Source organism: Mustela erminea, chromosome X (assembly GCF_009829155.1).
Source record: "Mustela erminea isolate mMusErm1 chromosome X, mMusErm1.Pri, whole genome shotgun sequence".
NCBI lineage: Eukaryota > Metazoa > Chordata > Mammalia > Carnivora > Mustelidae > Mustela > Mustela erminea.
This window is the reverse complement of record NC_045635.1, coordinates 19,896,549-19,922,432: the sequence shown is the minus strand read 5'-3', so window position 1 is coordinate 19,922,432 and position 25,884 is coordinate 19,896,549. Positions and strand designations below refer to the sequence as shown.

Below are 25,884 nucleotides of genomic sequence, written 5' to 3'. Positions count from 1 at the left end.
CCTTTCAGAAGACAGATAACTGGGTCATTAGCAATCTGGACTCCTTGTCTCCAAAGTCAGTCCTCTCACCTGTCATTCTGTCACATGATAGTAATGTCCTCAGGTACCACACGCAGAAGCAAAAAAAGAATGGGTAAATGTTTGGGAAATCAGGTAAAATACTTCCTTCACCAAACTGTTAAGTGCTGTCATGGAGGGCAGGCGTGGTGCCTGAGCTTTGGAAACTGTTCCAGCTGTCACCAAACATTTCTTTGAAGGTCAGAGACTAGTCTATCCCAGGGAGTTATTGGGGGGCTGGACAGAGGCAGGTTTCCTTCCATTGGAGACTCCCTGGGGTTCATTGCTTTGCCAAGTTCTCTGTCCCTATTCCTTCGCCGCTGAGGACTTGAGGGAAATCACTGTTGGGCATCGTAACAGATCCGTGGTTTCCAGCCTCAGCGGGATTCTTGATGTACCTTGATAACATTCACTTTCCTGACCTGATGTACCTGTAAGCCCTTGCACCCTCGCCTCCCCTCCTGCATCCTGCGGGAAAGGGGTAGGTTGTCTGTCCCAGGCTGACTTCTCTACCTGAATTCACTCCTCCCTTCCTTGAAGGCTGTCTGCTTTAGGCCTCCCCTCTTTGGTGTGCAGGGTTCTCACTCTCCAGCAGCTTCTTCTCAGTTTACTACTGTTTGAGAGTCTACAAAAACAAAATAACAGAATCCCTCTTCTGCCCTCCCTCTCCCTTCTCCAGTCCCATCCTTGTTGCGCCATCCCTCGCCGGCACCTCGCAGGTGGACCCCCCCCGCCGCCCGGTCATTGCTCAGCTACCTGTGCCCTGACTTCTGTCCTATCCTCCCTCAGTTCCCTGATGACCTTCAGCCCACCCAGTCTAGTGGCTTCTTTGCTGTCCTCCTCTGGCTGTAACAACCCTGCTGACCACTCTCCTCTCCAAGGTGCTCTCTTGTCCTCTACTTCTGGGACCTTCTCTTTCCCTTTAGTCTCTCTCACCACTCCCAGGTTTTGTGATTGGGTCTTTGTCCCTTGGCCCTGCCCAACCTCTCCATCTTGCTAGCCTGGGCTCTGCACCGCTTTGCTCAGGTCCTGAACTCCAGGCCAGTGGAGTCCATCCTAGTGCCCGGAAGCACCCCCACTTAGCGCCTTGGTTCCGGCTCTTCTGTGGGCCTGGCATGCCCTTCCTCTGGGCTTCCACGCCTATTCTGTGCCCAGCTGAGGAGCCAGCCCTTGACATGCCTCTCTCCTGGGGGCGTAATTCCACAGCACTACCCCCCATCCCTGCTGAGATACTCTTTGCAAATGCATCTTTCTCTCCGCTCCCTTCTGACGGCATCCTGATAGTGTGTGGGCCGGCGTGCATGCCGTGTGTGCATGCGTGTGTGTATGCGTGTGTGTGTCTAGCTAGAATGAAATGGTGCAGTCTCTGCCATGTCTCCTCCATCTTCCCATCCCCAGCAGAGCCCCTGGTACGTGTGTGGTGCTCATTCAGTGCTGGCTAAGCAAGAGGGCGCTTTTGATGCAGTCTGATGGGGACTCGGCTTAGGATGGAGGCCTTCTGTCTGCAGGGACTCTGCCCACTCTGCAGGGAGTAGAGCTGTTTACCCAGATAGTTTGGACGCGCACACTGTCTTACAGAGTTTTTCAAATTACTTAGATGACGGGGCAGTCTAGGGGTAATTATATCAACCTTTGCATCTAATCTGTTTGCTTTGCATTGGTATCATGGCCCCTGAGTCCTTCACCCCTTTATTAAAGGGAGAGGCTGACCACCTGCTCTAAATTGCTCCAAACCACCGTAGCCTTTAGACCTGGAGGGCTGCTGAGGAACATGGCAGGAGTAGGAGGGGAGAAGGAGGGGAGAAACTGGCTGAGGAATCAGTTACGTGGAGATGGCTTATGGTATGGAGCGATGGTTACCTGTCTGAGTTTAAGATCTGGGCTGTGAGCCGGCTGGTCCTTCCTTAAAATCGCCATGAAGGACCTGGTATAGAACAGTGCTTGTCGAATGTGAATGTCACTATAGATCCCTACAGAATCTTGCTTTTCTTCTCTTTCCCTCCCCTCCCCCCCAATACACTTAACATGCAGTGTTCTACTAGTTGCAGGTATACAGTATAGTAGGCAGCAGTTCTGTCCATTACTCAGGGCTCATCGTCGTAAGTGCCCTCTTAATCCCCTTCGCCTATTTCCCTCATCCCCCCCACCTCCCATCCGGTAACTGACTGTTCTCTACAGTTAAGTCTACTTCTTGGTTTGTCTTGTTTTCTTTGTTCATGTGTTTGGTTTCTTAAATTCCACATATGAATGAGATCCTATGGCATTTGTCTCTCTCTGACTTATTTCCCCGGCATAACATCCTCTAGGTCTATCCATGGTGTTGCCCATGGCAAGAGCTCATTCGTTTGTAGAGCTGAGTCATATTCCAGGGTACACATGTGCCACATCTTTATCCATTCATCTGTCAGCAGACCCTTGGGCTGCTTCTCTGTCTTGGCTGTTGTAAATCATGTTGCAGTAAACATAGGGGTGCGTGTATCTTTCTGAATTACAGCTTTTGCATTCTTTGGGTAAACACCCAGTAGTACTATTACCAGACCCTATGGTAATTCTATATTTCTAAGTTTTTGAGGAACCTCCATAATCTTTTCTACCGTGGCTCTACCAGTGTGCATTCCTACTAACAGTATACGAGGGCTCCTTTTTCACCACATCCTCACCAACACGTGCTGTTTCTTCTGTCTTCGATTGTAGCTATTCTGACAGGGGTGAGCTGATACCTCAGTGTAGTTTGGGTTTGCATTTCCCCGACAACAAGTGATGTTAAACATCTTTTCATGTGTCTGTTGGTCATCTGTATGCCGTCTTCATGTCTTCTGCCCATTTGTAATTGGATTTTTTGGTGTTGAGTTGTGTAAGTTCTTTATGTATTTTGGATACTAACTCCTTACGGGCTATGTCACGTGCACCTATCTCCTCCCATTTGGTAGGTTGTCTGTCTTTTTGTTTTGTTGGTTGTTTCCTTCATTGTGCAGAAGCTTTTTATTTTGATTTAGTTCCAATAGTTTATTTTTGCTTTTGTTTCCCTCGCCTTGGGAGACCTACTGCAGGATCTCTTTAAATGCAGATTTGGGTTCGTTAGGTCTGGTGGGACTCAGATCCCCATTTCTAAGGAGCTGCTGGGTTGGTAGGTCCTGCAAGTCCATAGACTTCACTCAGAGTAGCAAGAATCTAGACCAGGTACAGTTCACCTGGGGTGAATGGAATCCATGTTTCCTGGGGGGACAGTTTCTCAGCTGCCTTGTAGAGTAAAGACATGCACTTGGTGGTGGTTTTATTGCTAGGTGAGTAGTCTCTAGTGAGCTAAGAAAAAGTTGCTTTCCTGATTTTAGGATATGGGAACAGGTCCAACATTCTCCTCACTCAAAAGCAATCTGGCACCCTATTGTTGCATAACAAATTACTCCCACAGTCGGTGGCGCAAAAGAGCCACTTCCTTTTGCTTGTGCTTTTGTAAGGCTTGGTGGGGTGGTTCTTGCTTGGGGTCTCTCCCATGGGTGTACTCAGCTATTGCCTGGGACTGTGGTCATCCGAAGCCCCAGGTGGCCTGGGGGTCCCAGACGGTGCCCTTGTCTGGCTGGCAGTGGGTGCTGGTGGTCCACAGGGAGCTCAGCCGTGGTGGACGCCACAGCGCCTGCTCGTCGCTCCTCGGTGTGGTGCGTGGGCTTCGGCAAGCGCGGGGCTGCCTGCGAGGGTGTGTGTCCTAGCAGGGAGGCCTTCGGAGAGTCAGCAGTCCTGACAGAAGCCTCAGGGCCTCTTGGGCCCCAGCCATGGACGTGCGCCGGTGTCACTACTACCACCTTCTTTTTGTTGGGGGCAGGTAATCCCGGGGGCCGGGAAAGGCGCCCATCCTCTATTCAGCCCGCTTCCTGTCTTCAGATTGAACAGTCAGGTGGTGTCCTACCTGCCCCCGGCGCACAGGCAGAGACCACCTGCGACCCTTCCTCCCACAGGCCCCTTGGTCTGCTCTGCTGCTGGCTCGCCGGGGGAGAGCTGCGGCAGAGAAGGCCATGGCATTCATCGTGAAAGGAAGATGCTCAGAAATGGCCTCGGCGTCCACACCGGGCTCTTGCACTCTAATTCAGATCTACTCTGAAAGTCACCAGTCACTTTAAAAGAAGCCAGAGCTATCGAGGGTACGGATTAAACTGCAGCTCTCCGCTTTGCTTGTCAGAGCTAAACGTCAAAACCCTCCGGCAAAGCTGGATGGAAGGATGGTGCGCAGATGAGGCAGACTGTCGGGTCTGCGGGCCTCGTCCTCCTGCTGCTGTGGCCCTACTACCTTCGAAAGGTTCCTTCATTATCGTGTGCTTGGCTGCTGCTTAAAATAGCTCCATAGCCAAACACTGCAATTCAGAAAAGCATGATAAAAAAGGTTCTCTGATCATGCTCATTACCGAATATTTTTAGCAGAGCACTAATTAGGATTTGGAGGAAGCCGGGTGCTTCATTATGTCAGCAGAGGGCTTGGCTTCTTTCACAGACCTCCCTCCCCACCAAAGCAAGCCTGTCCCCGCCCCCAACTTCCTGTTACTCAGCCAGGGAGCCCTTACTCTGTGGCTCACAGAATGGGGGAGCTCATGTCATTGGGGCCTAAGTGACTTGCTGAAATCTGCTAGGGGCCGGAGGATCTTCCAAATGGTTCACCAGGTGGCAAGGGGTGGGAAAAGGATCAGCCTGCTGAAAGATGGGATGCGGTGCTCACTGGACAGGTCCCTGCTGCTCCCACCAAGGTGAGGATGTTGTCTCAGTCCCCCAGCTTGGGACCCCCCCAGCCCCCAGGGCCCCCTGCACAGCTGAGTCGGTTGGGGGCTGTTCAGCTACAGATGTTGGGATGGTCACACCCTCTGCCTTCCCTTTGGTTTTCTGTGTTTGAGTCTGTATTCTCGAAGTGGGAGGCGAAGTTTTTGACCTAGCTGTAAACCCCAAATCCGTGCTCTGAGCCCCAGAGTATTAGAAAGCGGGTGCTTTGTCTCCCATTGCAGGAGTAGCTGCCGGCTGCGGCTACCACGCATGGGCAGCTGACACTGGCCACGAATTCTGTGAGCCGCCCTAGCAGGGGCCAGAAGGCTGACAAGGTCACGGGGGACAAGAGAAACAGAAGTGGCTTTGGAAAGGCCCTTAGAGATCAGTAGTCCTCTAGTCAGTCGGGCAGCATATTTTCTCCCGGCGCCTGCTTGCGGCCTGGTGCTGAGAATCTCGAGGAGGATAAGACAGGAGCAGTCCCTTCCCTCATGTAGCTTATTGTCAAGTGGGAAGGCAGTTGCTGAAGAAGCTGCTCTATAAAGACCTTGGAATATTTGAAGATAAAGAGTCGTGGAGCATGAGAGGGAATAAAAGCCAGAAGAGCCAGCCCAGGGGTTGAGAGATTTCTTTGAGGAAGTGACACTGAAGGTGAAGCCCAGTGGATGACTGGGAGTTGGCCAGGTAGAGAGGATGTTGGTGGCAGAGTGGGGGGAGGGGGCCCGCCCAGTCAGGACGCTCCAGTCCAGGGTGGGGGGCTCAGGCAGGCTTAGCTTGCTGCCCACCTCTGGAGAATCCAAGGACAATGGGGCCGCTCACGGTGGTGGAGCCCAGGGGCCTTGGCTTAGGCAGTGAGCTTGGGGAGTGGGTCTTCGATGAGACTCATGAGAGCGCACAGGGAAGGGGTCAAGTAAGCCGCTGCAGAGCCAAGGTACAGATTTGGGTCTGAATACTGAGGACCATAGAAAGCCAGTGAAAGATGTTGGGCAGCCCTCTGGTTTCTATTTTGAAAGACTGTTCTGTGGCTCTTGCTATGTGTAGACAGGGTTGAGGGAACAAAAATCAGTATCTGGTTTTGAGGCTCTTGATATAATCCTTGAGCCAGATGGTGTTAGATGGCTTTAGACGGAGGAGGGAGAAAAGTGGGTGAATTGGGGAGCCTCGTAGGGAGTAGACTGGTGAGTGGAAGGAGAGTGACTGCACATGGGGAGTGAGGGAGAGGGAGGTGGCACAGATGAGCCCAAGGTCATCTTGTCTGGTCACCTCATTTCTCAGTTTTGGACACTGAGGTTAAGAAACTTGACTTCTGAGGCATGAGTCTAGCCCAAGTCTCCAGAGAACCCAGCACCCTTGTCCCTAGGCTCTGTCCATCATGCTGTCCCATCCCTGATGTCTCTGAGTGGCCATAATCATACTGGTATAAATACCTCAACTGCCAACATGTCATTTCAGTTGACGACAGAAGTGTAAGCAACAACCACATTCTTGCTTCGATAACACTAGCGACCTCTTTATAGCCCTGTATCGGTGCACCCAAATTCAGCCTTGAGGACAGTAAGGAGGGTCTTGTAGAACTTGGCATCCTTTGAGCTTATTTTATTCAGTCCCAAGTGTTCTAGATGACCGGGTCCTGAGTGGTGAAACCACCATCCAGAGTAGACTATTGAGAGGGAGATAAAATCATCCAGCAACCCAAGGACATGTCTTCAAATCAGAGATGACAAAATAGTGCCTTTGGGTCTTTTCCTCAGCGGAATGTGTTGCAGGCTTCCTTAGGGAAACAGGGGACTTGCCTGTCATGCTTGTGGCTCTCTAGTCACTCATTTAATTTGCATTTGTCGAGCACCTTCCATGTGCCAGAAAAGGGCACCAAGCAGGGGGCTGGCCATCGAGGCATGATCTCTACTTTGAAAACGTTCCCTTTTGACAAGGAGATGGGCATTTAAAGTGTGTTTGTTAATGGAAGACAGGTTTGTATCCTGGAGGTTGTGGCTTCTGCTTGGTGCTATCAGGAAAGACTTGGCAGAGACGACACCTCGAAGCTGGGCCCTGCTGGAGGAGGAGGAAGGCTGCAGCTGGTGTAGGCAGGGAGGGGGGACCTGGGGCAGAGAAGCAGGACGTGGCACGAATGAATGCCAGGAGCGCCCAGGGCCCAGGGCCAGGGTGCCGGGCCGGCCGGAAGTGCACGGAGCTGAGCCCGGACCAGCCAGCTGGTGCCACGTGCAAAAGCCTCACTCACGCACCCAGGAGCTGCCGCTCTGTCCTGGAAGCGAGTGTTTATGGAAAACGGGGCAACAGAGACTATCTCACTCTTGTTCTCCTCTTTATTCTTTGAACAGGAATGTTTGTTCCAACTCAGAGAACGGAAGGCATCTCAACGTCAGACATCATCACCAGAATCGTCCGCGACTACGATGTTTATGCCCGACGCAACCTGCAGAGAGGGTACACAGCCAAGGAGCTCAATGTCAGCTTCATAAATGTAAGCGTGCCACCCCCCGCCCCCACGTCCTCTGACAGACACCACACACACCAGCACTGCCGCCATTTGCTGAGTGCTTGTTGTATCCCTCACAGCGTTTCTGTTTTAAATTCCAGCACCACAGTGTTCTTGATCTTGTATATTTATTGTCCTAATTCAGTCTGCATAATGGTGCACTGATGTATTCTCCCCATTTAAAAAATTTTTTTAAAGATTTTATTTGACAGACATCACAAGTAGGCAGAGAGGCAGGCGGGTGGTTGGTGGCGGGGGCAGGCTCCCCGCTGAGCAGAGAGCCCGATGCAGGGCTCGATCCCAGGATCCTGAGATCATGACCTGAGCCGAAGGCAGAGGCTTAACCCACTGAGCCACCCAGGTGCCCCTGTATTCTCCCCATTTTACAGATGGAGAAAACAGTTTCCAAAGGACTAACTTAAGTCAATCAAAGCCCACAGTAGTGAGCTCCACGTTTTATAAAGGGGCTGTCTCCCTTCTCCTCCTCCAACCTCCTGCTTTGAGAGTTCTCAGACTTAACTGAAGGGGGTCTGGGAGATCTGCCCTCGTGAAAGGCAAGCATTGTCTTCTGCTCAAAGGGAAGGAAGGAGGGCAGAGGCAACGAAAAGCTAAACTCAGAGAAAATGAGTTTTAAATTTTCATTTTATTAAGGCCTTACAGATGCTTATTAGAAACCTTAACAGCCATTTTTTTTATTTTCCAGAGAAATTACAGCTGCTTAAATAAAGCCTAAAGTCCTTGGCTTCCTTTTGTATTTGCGCTGTATTGTTCCCACAGAGCTGCTGTTAGTTTAATAATAGAGCAACTGTTAAAACAATCTTTAAAACAAGCAAAACAGGCTGTTACAAAGCTAAGAGGGCAGTCCAGTTGCTAGAGGTGATGTTAGTACGTCTGGACAACTGTATTTGCCTGGATTCCGAAGAGGGGACAAAGTTGATTAAAACAGAAACCCTTCATCCATGCAGAATTTCAACACTCCCCCCCACAATAGATTTTTTTTTAAGAGTGATTTTTCTGCCAAACTGGATGGTTCTGATCACAGCCCTCACTATCCGGCAGCTTATACACCTCGATCGTTGGTGCCTTCTAGGTGGGGAGCGGTTTGTTAACTGTCCACCAGTGGTTATTCTTTGTCCTCAAGAGGCAGGAGCTTGGGAGTCTAGGTTCTGTGGCTTCACACATGTCGGGCAACAAAACAGAAAATGTTGGGTTCAAGTGGCACCAGAACAAGTGGCTGAGAAGAATCCCATCAAAGTGATTATTTGGTATCTTATAGAAAATAAAGCCCTGGTTATTTCAATAAATTAAACTGTCTGTTCTTTTAAATTGAATCCAGTCAGCCATTCAAGCATGTGAAACCATTTCCAAAAGTTATCGCTCGTTCTCTTCTAACGGCCTTTAGCTAAGCCACTTAGCTCAAGGAACCATGTAGTGAGCGTGGATGGCTCTCGGCCTTTCTGCGACAAGGCTGGCTGCAGCTCAGAGAGAATCAAATGTCAGATGGGCGCGTCGATGAACCTCAGAGGAGGCAGGAACCTGCCAGCGGCCGTTGCCTAGTCCAGGTCCCTCAACTTAGACATGAGTAACACTGTGCTCGGAGGGGACCTGGCTGAGGTCCCTCCAGCAGAGCAGAGGGGGCGGCGGCAGCGCTTCCTGCTGCATGGCTGCCGGCCCCTCCAGCCCGGGCTGTCCCCCCAGCGCTGCAGGTTACATGCAGCTCATGCCCCACCGAGGCCGCAGTCAAGTTTGGAAGGGCTGAATATTTCAATATTTCAGGTGTCTCAAAAAATTCTGAGATAGGAACTTGAGTCCCATGTAGTGAAGAAAAAACCTTCTTGTGAGAGAACAGATCATGACTTCATGAAGGGGAAGGCCATTCATCTCATGTTATTTCCGTGCTTTGCTAGGACGTTCCTCAAGTGACACTAGGAGAGGCTTACTTATGCTACTTCATCGTAATCAAACAGCCAACGCACACTGTGTTTTTACTTTTAAATGCCAGACTTTGTGCCAAGCCCTTCACGTGCCTGTTCTGACCTAATAGTTACAGGAACTTGATGGGGTAGGGATGATAATTATCCCCACTTGACCAGGAAGAAACAGGTTTAGAGGTGGCCTGTGTGATTTGCCCAGCATACAGGGCCTTCTGGGCACACCGGAAGAGCATTGCTGCATAGCGGCTACAAGAAGGACAAAAATCTCAGTCCAGAGAGGCTATCAGGATGAAAGCTGTCTTCATCACCAAGAAAACATATACAATTCAACTAGCTTAAAGGAAAATATCATTACAATGAAAATTATAGTGTCATACACGGCTTTTACGGCTTAGCCAGTGGCTGATTTCAACCAGCACTGGTTTTACCAATGTCCCAGTAAAAGAGAGAATGCGGGCAGCCTCTGAGTGACCATTCTATGGACAACTCATACTTTTGTCTAAATCCCAGGAAAATTGGGGGGTGGGAGTTGCCCAATAGCTACCTGTAATAAACAGCAAATATGTATTTTTTGTTCTTATATAAGTGACTTCAACTCTGATGTTTACAAGAAAAAGAATATTAAAATCACTTGTATTTCACTTTACATATCCAAGTAGACTAATGACAAATGACTTTTCTTACGAGATGTGCCTTCCCGTCAATCTAGCCCTTGGAAATAGCAACATCCTGACTCTTCAGGTTAAGAACAAACACAAGTCGAAATAAAATGACCATTAGTGTGAATGACTGGTCTCTCTCATGCCCTCTGGGATAAATCTTTTTCCTCTTTTCATTTTTGACCAGGAGAAGAAGTACCGTTTCCAGAACCAAGTAGACAAGATGAAGGAAAAGGTCAAGAATGTAGAGGAAAGATCAAAGGAATTTGTCAACAGAGTGGAAGAAAAGAGTCATGATCTCATTCAGAAGTGGGAAGAGAAGTCAAGGGAATTCATTGGCAACTTCCTAGAGCTGTTTGGGCCTGATGGTGCATGGGTATGTAATTACTTCACTTGGCCCTGTGGTGACGGGCATTTTTGGTTTATCTTCATCTTCATGGATCTACTCAAGGGTGTCCCTTATCTCAGTCCAATATGCACATCTGCTCGAGTAGCTTCAAGTGTGTGTCATTTATTTAGTTTTGGCTTTATCCCTCAATATGACACCCACTAGCACCCAAAGCCAGTTCTGGTCTCTGTTTCTGTTTCTTGTCCAGACCTTGAAGCCATTTGGTAATTGCTGAAGGTCTGTTACTACAGAGGTTGGTTCTGTAGCTCACTGTAGTCTTTCAGCTGGACATGAGGCAAATCTGGGGGATGAGATTCAAGTGGGTCAGTGGTGTCATGGCATTTGTGTTGTGAGATAAGCTAATGGGCTCTTGGATCCACGAAGGGAGAAGGGGGCAAAAGATGTGTTGTGTTGGTCAGCTTTGTCAGGAAACTTCTTCCATTGCATGTGAGAGAGAGAGAAGAGGTGTGATTTTGCCCTGCATCGATACCTGTCATGCCCTGAATTTCCTGTTTTCCATGGCATAAATGTGTTGGGATAAAGTATACAAGTCTTAGGGGACTGAGACCATGATCTAAATCTTAGAGAAAGTACAGAGGGTCTCATCTAAATTCTACAAACAATTCTGAGTGGAAGCTATGGAAAGAGAAAATTCTGGAAACCACCTTGTACTCCACTGGTATTTCTACTGTGCATGTACTTAAAGAATAAAGAACCAGTATTGTCAGCAGCATTGAGGGTCTATGAAAGAGATCTTTTAAAGCTAGCCTGCCTTTTTAAAACCAAACGAAATGATTCCATTTGATTTCCTTGTTTTTAAGTAGCCTAGACTTCCTATTATGACATGAGAAGTCTCTAACAAAATCCACTTTGGCTTAATTATTTTATTGATGGGTTGTCACTGCTGCCTCTGCTCATTTGAGCTGGTTCATTATAGGATTATCTAAAAGTAAAACACTCAATTAGTAATAGAAAAAGAACAATGTTTGAGAAGTTGGAAGAGACGCTTTGCTTCAAGTCTAGTGGCCTCTAAATGATTATAGAGGTGGGTGTTATAGGCTAATCAGGTCCTATTGCCTGAGTCTGAGAGGTGTAGAGGGTTTGCAAGCGGCTGCTCGAGCTTTCAATGACGTCTAGAAAGAGCTAGCGATACTGGAGGAGCCAAGTGCTGGGTTCCTTTTCACTCTCCATGGGCCTGTTCAAGTTCTTGGCTCAAATCAGTTTAATTCATGGGCCATTTAGTCATGTGCTTATATATGCACGGTGCTAGCAAGAACATGCAGACAAGGTGCAGAACCTAGTCTCTGGGATTCCATGACATCTATAACAAAGTATAGAATTTCCCGTTAGTTTAAGGTGTACTTTAATAGTTCACATTTTCACAACCTATGTTCAGGGGATGGACAAACAGCTAGTGGTTTTTTTAAAATGGAACCATGTGGGTATTCACTTCCTTATAGGGATTCAGAAATGTGTCTCTGCAGAGAAATATGTCTCTGGTATTGTAACTAAAGAGGATGGATGTTTTCTCCACTTGGAGCGAGCATAGGCAGGGAAGGAATAGAATTTCATAGTAACGTTATAGATTTTAGTTGTTTCAGGCTCCCAGTGAAGGTGAAATAGTAGCTGGAATTGTTCTAGAGGAGTCTGGTGACAGCTAGCTGCAGTGATTTTTAAGAAATGAAACCCAGCTTCGAGTCTGGAGGTTTTTCTTTTTAAAACTTGCTATTAGTGTCAAAACTGTTATTAACATTAATTTACCATATCAGCCAGACTTAGACATTGCTTTTTTTCTGTTGACATTAAAAGTACAGGAATAGTTACAAGGATGTTAAACGCCAAGATAAGTAATTTGCTTTTCATGAATATGCTATTATTATAATAATTCTTTATTTGTGGATTTGGGACTAGAACTCATTTCTTAAAATAGAGGATCTGCATTACCTGCAAATACAGTACTGTTACAAATAACCCCAACTTGGAGAAGTACAAAATAGAAGGATTTAAAGTACAGAACTTGGTAGGACAGAACTGGTATGCGGCTCTGTGTGTAGCTTTTTATAGTAGGTATTCCATAAATGTGTCTGGATTGAATAGATGCATGGGTGCTTGATAGAGACCTATTCCCGGAACCTTCTAGCGTCTGCAATGATGAGGTTTAATCCTCTGTAGTTAGATCTATACAGAGATCACTATCATATATACAGGTTGCTAGAGAGACCCTTAGCCTTTTGTTGTTTTGGTGCTTGGTACAGGAGTTGGTACAACGTGAATTTTAGATCAAATTCAGTTGGCGGAAGGGGTTTGCTGGGCCTTCGTTTCCTTCCGGAAAGGTATGACCTCTAGTTAGCCATGTGCATACCACTACCCACTGTTACTCCCTGCCACCTCCTCCAACCTGACCTTTCTGCTGCCCACCTGGATGCGGCGGTATTTGTGTTTGCTCCGTACAGGAGAGTCTTAGCTTCTCACTGAGGGACCTGATGCTTGATATGAAGAACTGTGAAAATCCACATCCACATCCTGAAAAATCCACATCCTTCCATCCAGCAGAGTGTGAAGTGGTGGTGAGGACCATGTTGTTACAGTTTAGAAGTTGTATAGCAGGTTAAACCTTTTTCAAGGCCTTTTAATATCTACTCTACCCATTTTAACCACACAATAAAAGGAGTATTGTAGCTTTGTTCTAGATAAAGTAACAAAGGCCTAGGAAAACTATGATGCTTTTCTATGGTCTCCCAGGTGTTTGGAGGTACTGGGATGGAGCCTGGGGCCAAGTCTCTTTCCTCCTGACCAGCACTGTATCATCTCCCATAGGACTGTCCCCCGGAGACAGTCACTTTCCTTCCCCTTCCGCACTGGGTTTAGGCTATGGCATCTGGAGAAACACATGTGCCAAAAGTGCTCTAAGGCTCTGTGACAAAGCCCGTTGCCACAATGCCACTTCAGGCCAGCTCGGCTAGATTCAGGAGAGGTGGTGTCAGCCTTTCTCTTAAGCAAGCAGAAATCTTGGTGTCCCTGGTGATATTATCTCTTAGTGAGTAACAAATTACCCCCAAATTAAGGACTTAAAAACAACAAATATTATTTCACACAGTTTCTGCAAGTCAGGAAGCAGCTTAGGTGGGTGGTTATCATTCAGGGTCTGCCATGACATTGCAGTGAAGAGGCCAGCTGGGGCTGGAGGATCCTCTTCCACATCTTGTGACCTGGAACAAGGTACCTCAGTTTCTCCCCATGTGGACCTTTGCACAGGCTGTTCAAGTGTCTTCATGACAGAGAATCTGGCTTCCCCTTGAATGAGTGAGAAAATATTCAAGAGAAAACCTAGTGTTTTAAGACTAATCTCTGAAGTGATGATCACTTTATGCCATATTGCAGTGGTCACACAGACAATCGGGGTACATTGTGGGAGGATACCACACAAGGATGTGGGACCATCATTGCTATAATAGAGGATGTATTCCCATTTATTCAGTCCGACGGGGGGATTATCAGAGCTCAAAAGGTTGTTTTTCAATCTTCCCACCTACAGCTCTTTAACTACTTGATCCATTTTTTTTTTTCACTTGATTCTTGTAACTAGTCTTGACTCACACTCAGAAGACAGTGGCCAAGGGACCCCTTCCCCACAGAGACTTGGTATTACCTCTGTCTCTCAGAGACATACCCACCAGACTATCCTCAAAGGAAGTAGTAACAGTACTGTACTACTACTTCCTTTGAGTACAGTTCCTTTGAGGAAGTAGTACAGTACTGTTACAAAGGAAGGGGCTTCAAAGGAGCTGAATTCTGAAGCTTTGTTGTCATTTTGGAGGCAATGCTATTCTTTTCCAAGGGATTCAGGTTCATGGAGCCAGGATCAGTGGATGCTGAATCAGCTTTGGGGGTAGGCCTTCCTAGTAAACTTATTTTTTTGAAAGTGTCAGACACATTCCATTTAAACATTGTGCCTTAGCTACATAGGCTACATTTTAAAAACATTAAGTATCATTTTGAATGATCTGCAACCATAGTCCTTAACTGACTTTGAATCATGGATTCATTTCCTGTTTGAAATGAAAATGCATCTATTCTGTTTTGCAACATGAACATGGACCTTTTCCTGGAGCACCAAGAGAGAATAACCTTAGGTTAGGTCCAAGTTTTTAGTTCATCCAGGACCACAAACACCCTCAGGCCCAGTGCAATCAGTCAGGTGGATCCGTATATGAACCAAATAGGCATTTGCATCTAATATAAGAGATATTTTTTTAAAACCTTGATGATGTGTTAGTTTTTCAGAAAGAACAAATTTACATGATATGAGGTGCACTCCGGATTTTTTTCAAACTGTGATAAAATGTACCTAACAAAATTAGCATTTTAACCATTTTTACCATTCAGTGGCATTAAACATTCATAGCTGTGCAACCAACACCACTATCCATTTCCAGAACTTTTGCATCCTCCTGTATTGCAACTCTGTACTTATCATATAATCTGTCTTCACCCCACCCAATCCCTGGGAATCCCCCCTCTTAATGTCTCTATGAGCTTGACTAGTCTAGTGGGGTCATACAGTGTTTGTCCTTGTATCTGGCTAATTTCATTTAACATAATGTCTTCAAGGTTGAACCAATGTTGAGCATGTGTCAGAATTTCCTTCCTCTTGAAAGCTGAATAATTTCCCTTTGTGAAAGAACTTTATTTGTTTATGTTAAATCATTGGCCTGAGAGGCAGGCATCTAAATTGACACACAGCTTAGGAGCCTGCTTGGGTTAGTCTCTAGGGACAGGGGCTGGTGGATGCCATCTTTGAGTTTCCCTTTACCTCAGTCCAGCTTACTGGCATGTCCCAGAAAGGACCTTGTACCCTCCTTTGGTACCCCCATCTTGTAGCCACCGAGGGGACACCTCGAGAACTCCTGGATCTGGTGGCCAGTGCAACTTGCACTCCAGAGTTCCAGAAGACTAACCGACTGAGCAACCATCTACCACCCCCAGGGCCATAGCAAGAGGTTAGAGACCCCTGCTTCTGTTAAATAAACCTTTTAGCTTATCTTCATAGCTGTGGCCAGAGTGGCAGGCTTCTAATTAAACATCCATCTAAGGGCTGACCATAATCCTCTCCAGAGACCTTGGAGGCCAGGTGCTAACTTCACACTCTTTCTTCCATCCTCCAGAGCACCAGTAGCTCCTGGAGAGGAGATTGTACATGTGTCTGGGTTCTGGTCTTTGGGGGCTGCCACCCCAGGGATGTTCCTTGATCTCCTACCTCTGGTGGCTAGCCAACCCCAGGGCACTGCCCAGACAGTAGGCTGAAATAAACCCCCAGTCTTTCTATCAAAGAGGTTCTTCATTTTCCCAGGAGCTGGGGCCTAAGCAAGGCATTTGGTTTGGCACAGTTCTAGGGACCTAATGAGATGTACGCTAAGGACTGGGACCATTGGACATCAACTTTGTATTCACCCTCTGTGTTGCATCTCCTAGATAGGAACTTGTATACCGGTCAAGTGTCCTGAGTTTTAATAACTGCCATGGACAAGTACCTCTAGATGACCAAACTCTGGTGCTCAACAGGACTTAGCTCGCAGTCCTGCAGGAGGGTATACAGAGGGGTATCTCATACTACAGTGCTTTCCTTTGTATTATTTGCAGATATACTGTTTTCTACTAATTGAAGGATTATGGTAACCATGCACTGAATTCGTTTACTGGCACCCATTTTCCAACAGTATTTGCTTATTTTGGGTCTGTGTCACTTGTTGGTAATTCATGCAATTTCGAACATGTTCATTATTCTTATATTTGTTACAGTGACCAGTGGTCTTTGATGTCACTATTGTAATTGTATTGGGACACCATGAATCATGCCCAGATAATATGGTGAACTTAAATGTCTGTTCTGACTGCTCCAGTGACTGATTTTTTCCTCATCTCTCTCCCCTTCTTTGGGCTACTTATTCTCTGAGACAACAACAATACTAAAATGAGGCCAGCTGATAACCTTACAGTGGCCTCTAAGTTTTCTAGTGAAAGGAAGAGTCAGAGGTCTCTCACTTTAAATCTAAGGCTAGTAATGCTTAAGTTTAGTGAGGAAGGTGTGTTGAAATCTCGGCCTCTTGTACCAGTTTTCCAATTTGTGAATACAAAAAATTCTTGAAGTAAATTTAAAGTGCTACTCAAGTGAACACAGAATCATGAACACAAAAACAATAAGGAAGCGGAACAGCTTTCTTGGGGACATGGAGAAAGTTTAGCCGTCTGAATAGGAGTTCAGACCAACCACCACATCCCCTTAAGTCAAAGCTTAATCTAGAGCAAGGCCCTAACTGTCTTCACTTCTGTGAGGGCTGAGAGAGGTGAGGAGCTGCACAAGAGAAAATCTGAGGCCGTCACAGTTTGGTTCATGAGGCTTAAGGAAAGAAACGATCACAAAAGTCTAAGGCAAGGTTAGCTATGGAAATGCGTGAGGGTGGCTGCGCTCAGCAGATAACTCAGGGGAGGCGAAACAGCCAGCTTGTACTAGAACTTTCATAGCTAGAGAGGGGGGTTGAAATTCTGGCTCCAACGCTTTAAAATAGAAGCCGAGTCTCTGGTCAGGGGCTAACCTAGCTGGGGACTTTAAGTTAAAACCACTGCTTATTTTCTATTTCAAAAATCCTAGAACCCCCCCCTCCAAAAATCCTAGAACCCCCCCTCCAAAAATCCTAGAACCCTTAAGAATTATGCTACATCAACTCTGACTGTGCTCTATAAAGGGAACAAAGTATGGATGACAGCCCATCTGTTTACTACATAGTTTACTGAATGTTATAAGCTCACACACAGAAAAGATCACTTAAAAAACCACTGCACATTGACACTGTACCTGGTCACCCAAGGGCTCTGGTGGAGATACGTAATGAGATTAATGTTCCTTTCATGCCTTCTCACACAACATCCCTTCTTCAGCCCATGGATCAAGAAATCATTTTCACTTTCGGGCCTTATATTTAACGCTAGTGATTCTCCTGCTGGAGCCAGGAAAAGTCAAATGAAAACCTTCTGGAAAGGATTTACCATCTCAGTTGCCATTAGGGACATTTATGATTCATTAGAAGAAGTAAAAATATCAACAGTCACAGGAGCTTGGACAAAGTGGGTTCTAACCATCACAGATGATCTTGAAGGGTGGAAGGGGAGGAAGAGACTGCAGATGTGGTGGGAAGGGGAGGAGGAGAATTAGAAATAGAGCCTAGACATGGGAATGAACTGCTACAACCTCCTGACAGAACTTTAAGAAGCAGCTCCTCATCTTTTATGGATGAGCAAAGCAGTTTCTTGAGACGGAACTTACTCCTGGTGAAAATGCTGTGAAGACTGTTGCATTGAGAATTGAGAATATTACATAAACTTAGTCGAGACAACAGTAGCGGGGTTTGAGAGGATTGGCTCCAATTTGTGAAGAAATTCTACTGTGGATAAAATGCTGTCAGACAGCACTGTGTGCTATAGAAAAATGGTTGCTGAAAGGACAGTCAAGAGATGGGACATCACTGTTGTCTTCAGAAATCACCACAGCCACCCCAGCCCTCCACCACCGCCCTGATCCGTCAGCAGCCATCCACACTGAGGCAAGACCCTCCACCAAGATGACTCCCTGAAAGCTGAGAAGACAGATAGCCTGTTTTTACAACAAAGTATTTTTAAATTAAGATTTCTATATTGTTTTTTAGACAGCATGTAATTTTAAATTTAATAAACTACAGTATAGTGTAAACATAACTTTTTTATATGCATGAGGAAACCAAAAAATTATTTTGGCTTGCTTCATTGTTCATTTTAGTGTGGTGTTCTGAAATACGCCTATATTTGCATATTTTAAATGCTGTCGCCTGAGGGTCTGGCTTCTAATCAGCTGAATCTAGGCGCTCACTGAGATCCTCCCTTTGGGGACACTGATAGGCCTTGCTACACTCTCCAGTACTGGGATCCACTAAAAATAGCATACACTGCTTGGACAATCACAAAGGTTTGAGAGACAGCCCAAGAGCTGTGAGAGGGTTGAATGGTAAGTTTCATCTCTGCCATGAGGTTATTCCTTCTTCACGGGAGGAGGTGGCTGTTGTATCTAATACACAGAAAGCAACACAGAGTATCAAGGAAAATTGGCGAATATGCTCAAAACTGGAAAAGAAAACTTTGGAGAAAGTCCTTAATGAGACAGATATAACTGATTTACTTGATAAAGATACTCACTGAACTTGGGAGAAGAATGGATGAACACAGTAAGAACTTGAACAAAGAGAAAATATAATCTAGTATCAAATGTCCTGGACAAACTGGACAGCTACATGCCAAAGAATGAAACAGGAGGACCTTGTAATACACCATACATAAAAATGAACGCAAAATGGATGAAAGGTTTCAGTGTGAGACTTAAAACCATACAAATCCTTGAAGAGAACATAAGCTGTCATTTCTTTGACATCAGCCATAACATCATGAGACAATATCAAAATTAAAAGCTTTTGCATGGAAAAGGAGACCATCAACAAAACAAAAGGGCAACTTACTGAATTAGATATTTGGAAAGGATATGTAAAAAATGTATACAACTTACTACCAAAACAACCCAATCTAATAAAAACAAATGAGTAGAGGACCTGAATAGACATTTTCCCAAAGAAAAATACACATGGCCAACAGACATGTGAAAAAATATTCAACCTCACTCATCATCAAGAAACTGCAAATCAGAGCTACAATGACCTATCATCACCTCACAGCCAGAATGGCAGTTATCAAAACCACAAAAAATAACAAATGTTGACTAGGATGTAGAGAGAAGGAAACACTCATACATTGTTGCTGGGAATGTAAATGGTAGAGCCACTACGGAAAGCAGTGTTCCTTAAAAAATTAAAATTAAAAACAGCAATACTACTATACAACCCAATAACTGCACATCTGAGTATTTAACCAAAGAAAACAAATACATTCATGTAATATGTTATGCACTCCTATGTTTATCGCAGCATTATTTATAGTCAAGAAATATCCAACCTAACTGCCCACTGATACACGAATGAATAACTATGTGGTGTGTGTAAAGTACACACACACAATGAAATATTACTCAGCCATAAAGAATGGAATCTTGCCTTTTGCATCAACATGGATGGACCTAGAGGGTATTACGTTAAGTGAAATAAGTCAGACAAATAAAAAAAGACAAATATCAGATGATTTCCCTTTTATATGGAATCTAAAAATCAAAATAAAAAAAAAAACTTGTAAATACAGAGAAGAAACTGGTGGTTCCTGGGAGTGGAGTGGATGAATTATGTGAAGGAGATAAAGAGGTACAAACTTCCAGTTATGAATTAGGTGACAAGGATAAAAAGTACAGTATAGAGAATATAGTCAATAATATTGGAATAACTTTGCATGGTGACAGATGGTTACTACACTTATGATGGTGAGCATTTCCTAATGCCTGTAACTGGTGAATCACTGGGTTGTCATGTTAACTGAAGATATTGAGTATAAATATTGTATGTCAACTATTTTTAAGAAACTGAAGACAAATAAATGGAGATACTTCTTGCTCATGGATCAGAAGAATATTGCTAAAATATCCATACTTCCCAAAGCAATCTGTAGATTCAGTACAATCCTTATCAAAATTCAATGGCATTTATTTTTTACAGAAAGAGAACCAATAGTCCTAAATCTTGTTTTGAACACAAAAGAACCCAAATGGCCAAAACGATCTTGAGAAAGAAGAACAAGGCTGAAGGCATCATTCTCCCTGACTTCAACTGTATTATGAAGCTACAGTAACCAAAAGAGTATAGCATTGTTATTTAAAACAGAAAAAAATCAATGGAACAGAGTAAAGAGTCCAGAAATAAACCCACACATACATGGTTAATTCAATTACTACAAAGGAGCCGAGAATATACAATGGGGAAAGTACAATCTGTTTAATAAATGGTGCTGGGAAAACTGGGTAGCCACATGCAGAAGGAATGAAACTGGACTACTACCTTACTTGAATATAAGACTTGAAACCATAAAACTCCTAGGAGAAAACAAAACTCCAAGGAGCTCCTATAAGTTCCTTGACATCTGTCTTACAGGTTGGGTTTTTTAGTATGACACCTAAAGAAAGGCATCAAATGCAAAAATAAGTGGAACCACATCAAACTACAAAGCTTCCACACATAGGAAACCATTAACAAAATGAAAAGATATGCTACTGAATGGGAGCAAATATTTGCAAACCCTATGTGATAAGAGGTTAATAAATCAAAATAAGAAGATGTCATACAAAAAAAAAAAGAAGAAGATGTCATACAACTCACTGATACAAAAAATACGAATCTGATTTAAAAATGGGCACAGGATCTGAATAAACATATTTCCAAAGATGACATATAGATGGCTAGCAGGACCTGAAAATCTGTTCAACATCACTAATTACTAGGGAAATGCTAATTAAGACCATAAGCAGCTAGCACCTCACACCTGTTAGAATGGCTATCATCAAAGCAACAAATTAGCAAGTGTTGATCAGGATATGGAGAAAAGGGAACACTTGTACATTGCTGGTGGGAATGTAAATTGGTACCGCTACTATGGAGGCTCCTCCGAAAGTTAAAAATAGAACTACCATATGGTCCAGCAATTCTACTTCTGGATATTTATCTGAAGGAGATGAAAACAATAGTTTGAAAATATCTATATACCACCATATTTACTGCAGCATTATTTACAATATCCAAACCATGGAGGCAAGCTAACTATCCATCAATGTATAAATGTACATATACACCATGGAATATTATTCAGAAAAGAAGGAAATCTTGCCATTTGCAACAAATTTTTTGACCATGAGGGCATTATGCTAATTAGTTGCAGAAAAACAAATACTGTGTGATCTCATTTATTTGTGGAATCTAAAACAAGCAAAAAAAAAAATCTGTGCTCATCAGTACAGAGAACAGATTGGTGGTTGTCAGAGGCAGGGGTTGGGTGCAGGCAAAATAGGTGAAGAGGGTCAAAAGGTACAAACTTGGGTAACCATCTTGGTCCCCTCTCTGTTTGGGAGCTTTGTATTATCACTCAACAAACCTTTCTTTGCTGCCCACCAAAAAAAAAAAAAAAGGTACAAACTTACAATTACACAATACAGCATGGGGATGTAATGTGCAGCATGGTGACTATGGTTAACAATCCTCTATTGAGTACTGGAAAGTTGCTAAGGGAGTAGCTCTTAAAAGTTTTCATCACAAGAAAAAAAATGTAACTCTATAGTGATGGATGCTAACTAGACAAATTGTGGTGATCATCTCACAATATGTACAAATAGTGAAGAATCCTGTTGTACACCTGAAACTAATGTTATATGTCTGTTATACCTCCATAAAAAAAGTAACTATGAGCATAGACACTCCCTCCCCCCTTATTTACTGCTATATCCTCAGGGCTTAGATTTATGCCTGAACCATAAATAGTGTGCTGTCAGTAAATGTTGAAAGAATGAGTGGTTAACTTTCAGATTCTTCATGCCAAGAAAACCCTCCATAATATTTTACGATACACAAAATGTTTTTTTTTTAAACCTCCATCTTGGAAATACTCTACTCCATCCAAGTTGAAAAAATTCTACATCAGATTGTGTGTATACATAAACATATACATATATACATGTATACACACATATGTGTGTATATATAATGAGATATTATTTATATATACCACATTTTATTGATTCATGCATTAATGAACATTTAGATTGTTCCCATCTTTTGGTTGTTATGAGTAATGCTGCTATGAACATCACTATACAAATATGCTTAATTTCTTGTTTCATTTCTTTTGGTTATATACCCAGAAGTAGAATTTCTAAATAATACGGTAATTCTTTTTTATTTTTATTAATATATAACGTATTATTTGCCCCAGGGGTACAGGTCTGTGACTCATCAGGCTTACACATTTCACAGCACTCACCATAGCACATACCCTCCCCCGTGTCCATCACCCAGCCACCCCATCCCTCCTCCCCACCCCCCAGCAACCCTCAGTTTGTTTCCTGAGATTGAGTCTCTTATGGTTTTTCTCTGTCCCATCTTGTTTCATTCCCCCTCCCCAACCCCCATGATCCCCACCCTGCCTCTCAAATTTTTCATATCTCAGAGATCACATGATAATTGTCTTTCTCTGATTGACTTATTTCACTTAGCATAATATTTCAAATGTTTTTAGAGACTTGCATACTGTTTTCCACACTGACTACACCATTTTACATTCCAGTGCAGTGCACAAGACTCAAGACTTCTCCACATTCTCCCCAGCACTTATTATACCATGCATATGTGCGTGTGTGTAAAGAGAATATTTATATATTATATAATATATATAATCATTCTAGTAGCATGCTGATGTTTAAGATTGTTTTGATTTTATAAAACATAAAATTCAGTTTGTGGATCTGAATTTCCTACTTGCAGCTTTTTAACAGTTGATTCCAAAAATTTGTCTTCCAACAGATGCACAAGTAAATGGGCCAAGAGAAAAGCTTCTTACTATTAAAGTAGCTAATTACAGAGAGATGGTTAGGAACAGGGCTCACCTCCTAGCTGGGTGTCTTAGCCAAGTTCCTCTGCCTCAGCTAGCTTGTAGGGTTGTTAGATGGATGAAACTGTCACACTCTAAAGCCCTTTAACAGCACCTAGGCATACATCAGGCATTGTTTGTTAAGGGTTAGTTTTTGTTGTTTATTGATTTGGCTGAACCACATGCTCTCTTTGAATTCCACAGTGCTTACCAGAAGTCCAAACCAGATATAACTAGGGTATTTTTCATTTCTTTTTGTGGCAGTTAAGCTGGAATCTCTCTGAAATCCTGAAGCCTTGGAAGGCATTTGTCAGGACATTTACTGTCTTAGTAGATGTGAAGAACTTCTTAAAAAGGAGACGTTTGTAGGAAGAGAAATAGAAAATTAGTTTTACTGGGACAAGAGTAAAGGGGATTATTTTCTTGGGAGAAAACTTCATAAATGGAAGTATCTTAATACAGTTACAGGTATAATTTACATACCTTTTCTATATGAAAATGCCACGCCATGGTCTCATTTTCGTGTTCCGAAAGTGCTTTTCTTACCAGGAAGCTCATTACAAACTGTCTGCTGACCTGATCCAATTTAACTCCTTTGCAGAAGAAGCATGCTTCATAATGCAGCAGAAACAGATCACGGAGCTTCCAAACTGAGACCGAGAGTTGTTTTGCAGGGATATCACACTATATGAAGTGTGACACCATTGTTTATCATTAAGAATTCAAGTTATTACATTATCTTGGGCATAATATTCTCAGTTATGAGCTCGAGTCAAACTATGGGAGACAAGCTATAGATTACTTGCAAAGTGAGCTTCTAATGGAAATGCTGACAACCCATTAACAGCAAGAGAGCTAGTGGCTGCCACTATAAATATACTTAAAGATTATAGTAATAAAAATACTTATTTTCAAATGACTTCTAGAAGTTCAAGGATTCTTTTAATGTTGCTATTAATAATAGGCTACCCTATCCTTTTGGCATTTGATTTTGTCTCATAAATGGGCTTCCTCTAAGGTAATGATGTTGTACTACTGCAGTTTTTTTTTCTGTTTGATTTTGAGGGGGTTGGATGTCTTTCGGCAGAATTATCAATGCCTTTAATGGAAGGTGAATAATTGGTAGGTTCTTAGAATTATGGAGTTTTAAATCTACAAATGTTCTTAGTGATCAGCAAGTCATCTCAATTATATTTGCTAGAGAAAACTTGAGATCCTAAAAAGTACTGGGCTAGAGCTTATAAAAGTGGGGGGAGAGACTGATGAAGTGCCCGAGGCTCTACCATTTTGTGTCATTAACTCAGGGACCCATGGCCTCCTCTCCTTGCCTCAGTCATCGGTCTTCCTTAAGGTGATAAAAGTAATGTGTGTTCATTACAGAATTGTTCGGAAGTAAGGAAAATAGGATGCCTGGGTGGCTCCGTCGGTTAAGCATCTGCCTTTGACTCAGGTCATGATCCCAGGGTCCTGGGACTGAGCCCCATATCATGCTCCTTGCTCTGCAGGAGCCTGCTTCTCCCTCTGCCTGCCATTCCCCCCTGCTTGTACGTGTGCTCTCCCATTCTCTGACCAATAAATAAATATATTTTTTTAAAGATTTAATTTATCTGACAGAGATCACAAGTAGGCAGAGAGGCAGGCAGAGAGAGAGGGTGAAGCAGGCTCCCCGATGAGCAGAGAGTCCGATGTGGGGCTCAATCCCAGGACCCTGGGATCATGACCTGAGCCGAAGGCAGAGGCCCCAACCCACTTAGCCACCCAGGCACCCCAATAAGTAAATCTTTTAGATTTAGAAAGAAAGAAAGAAAGAAAGAAAGAAAGAAAGAAAGAAAGAAAGAAAAAGAAAAGAAAAAACAATGAGAAGAGACTAAAAATCACCTGCAGTCCAGCTGTGTAGACTAACCACTGGGATCTGGCCCCATCTTTTCTCCATCTGCATGTGCATGTTTCCTTTTACAAAATGGGATCGTGCAGAACATATGGCTCCCAAATCATTTTTACTGTGCAGTAGCTCATGAACATTCTCACGCTATTAAGTATTCTTTAAGGACTTGATTTTCATCAGCTACCTTTTACCTCAGAGTTGTGCAAGATTTCTCTCCCCTATTTCAGGGGTTTGCAGTTTTGTCTGTGATGACCCTGCAATGACCATCCATGTACCCAATAAGTATTTAATTGCAGCTCAGGTTATCTCCTCAGGAAACAAAAGTTTTTACACCTATTGCCCAGTTACTCCTCAGAAAGACACCAGCAGTAACAGGAGTGTGGTCTTTTTCCTGAGCCCTCACCAGCACTGGCCATTACAAATGAAAAAAAAAAAGTCTTGGGAGATTAAGCTTATAAAGATGGTGACATAAGTCATTGCTGACTTTGCTCCCTCTCACAAGAAGAAGGAACAACTATTTGTAGACAAGACACCGCTGAGAGAATCCTAGAACATGGGGGTGAGGCTGTGTGCCGCCCATATTGCCTCTAACCCAGGCCAGCGTTACACAAAGCGGTCTCTGCTGAGCCTCCAGTGTTTATAGTGGGAAAAGAGAGTCCAGTGTGGACATCCAGTTCCTCCAGATCACTGCTTGAGAGCCCCCATTCTGGTCTCATTCTATATGAATTGCAAAGCAATCTGTGGGCATCGGCCACTGAGATCTGAAGGGGAGGGGCTTCCAACAACCAGTGCGGACACTGACAGACTGAGTTCCTACCTACAGCGACCTAAGTGGTGGTAGTCCAGGCTAGTGGTTTTGTTTATCTGCAGAGCCAAGACAGTATCACAATTGACCCAGGGAACTCAGCAGGGCATAAGTGTACCCGATTCTGGTGCTCAGACAGAGATTCTTCTGACCCTGGAGCCTGGTCTGCCTCTGTGCAGGAAGGGGGGCTGAGTCGTAGCCCTCCGTCCCCTGCTGCCGAGTGAAGCCTCCAATGCTGCCTGACCAGAAAGGCTGGCAAGAACACGTGGGAAGCAGCATAGTCCAGCAGCACTTGAGCCAAGAGTATGGCAGGAAGAGCTGACCT

At 44.2% G+C, this 25,884-nt stretch overlaps 1 protein-coding gene across 4 annotated transcripts in view; it reads left to right on the top strand.

Annotated features, from left to right (window-relative positions):
- Positions 1-25,884, top strand: part of PCYT1B (phosphate cytidylyltransferase 1, choline, beta) — a 123,705-nt gene that overhangs the window by 83,988 nt on the left and 13,833 nt on the right. For 3 of the 4 annotated variants that reach the window (XM_032330422.1, XM_032330421.1, XM_032330424.1), the window contains exons 6-7: positions 7,140-7,282; positions 10,078-10,266. In XM_032330422.1, coding sequence (XP_032186313.1) covers positions 7,140-7,282; positions 10,078-10,266 — 332 coding nt within the window. Of the gene's footprint in view, positions 1-7,139; positions 7,283-10,077; positions 10,267-12,731; positions 12,933-25,884 lie in introns of those variants that run through there. The other variant, XM_032330423.1, reaches the window with a different exon arrangement.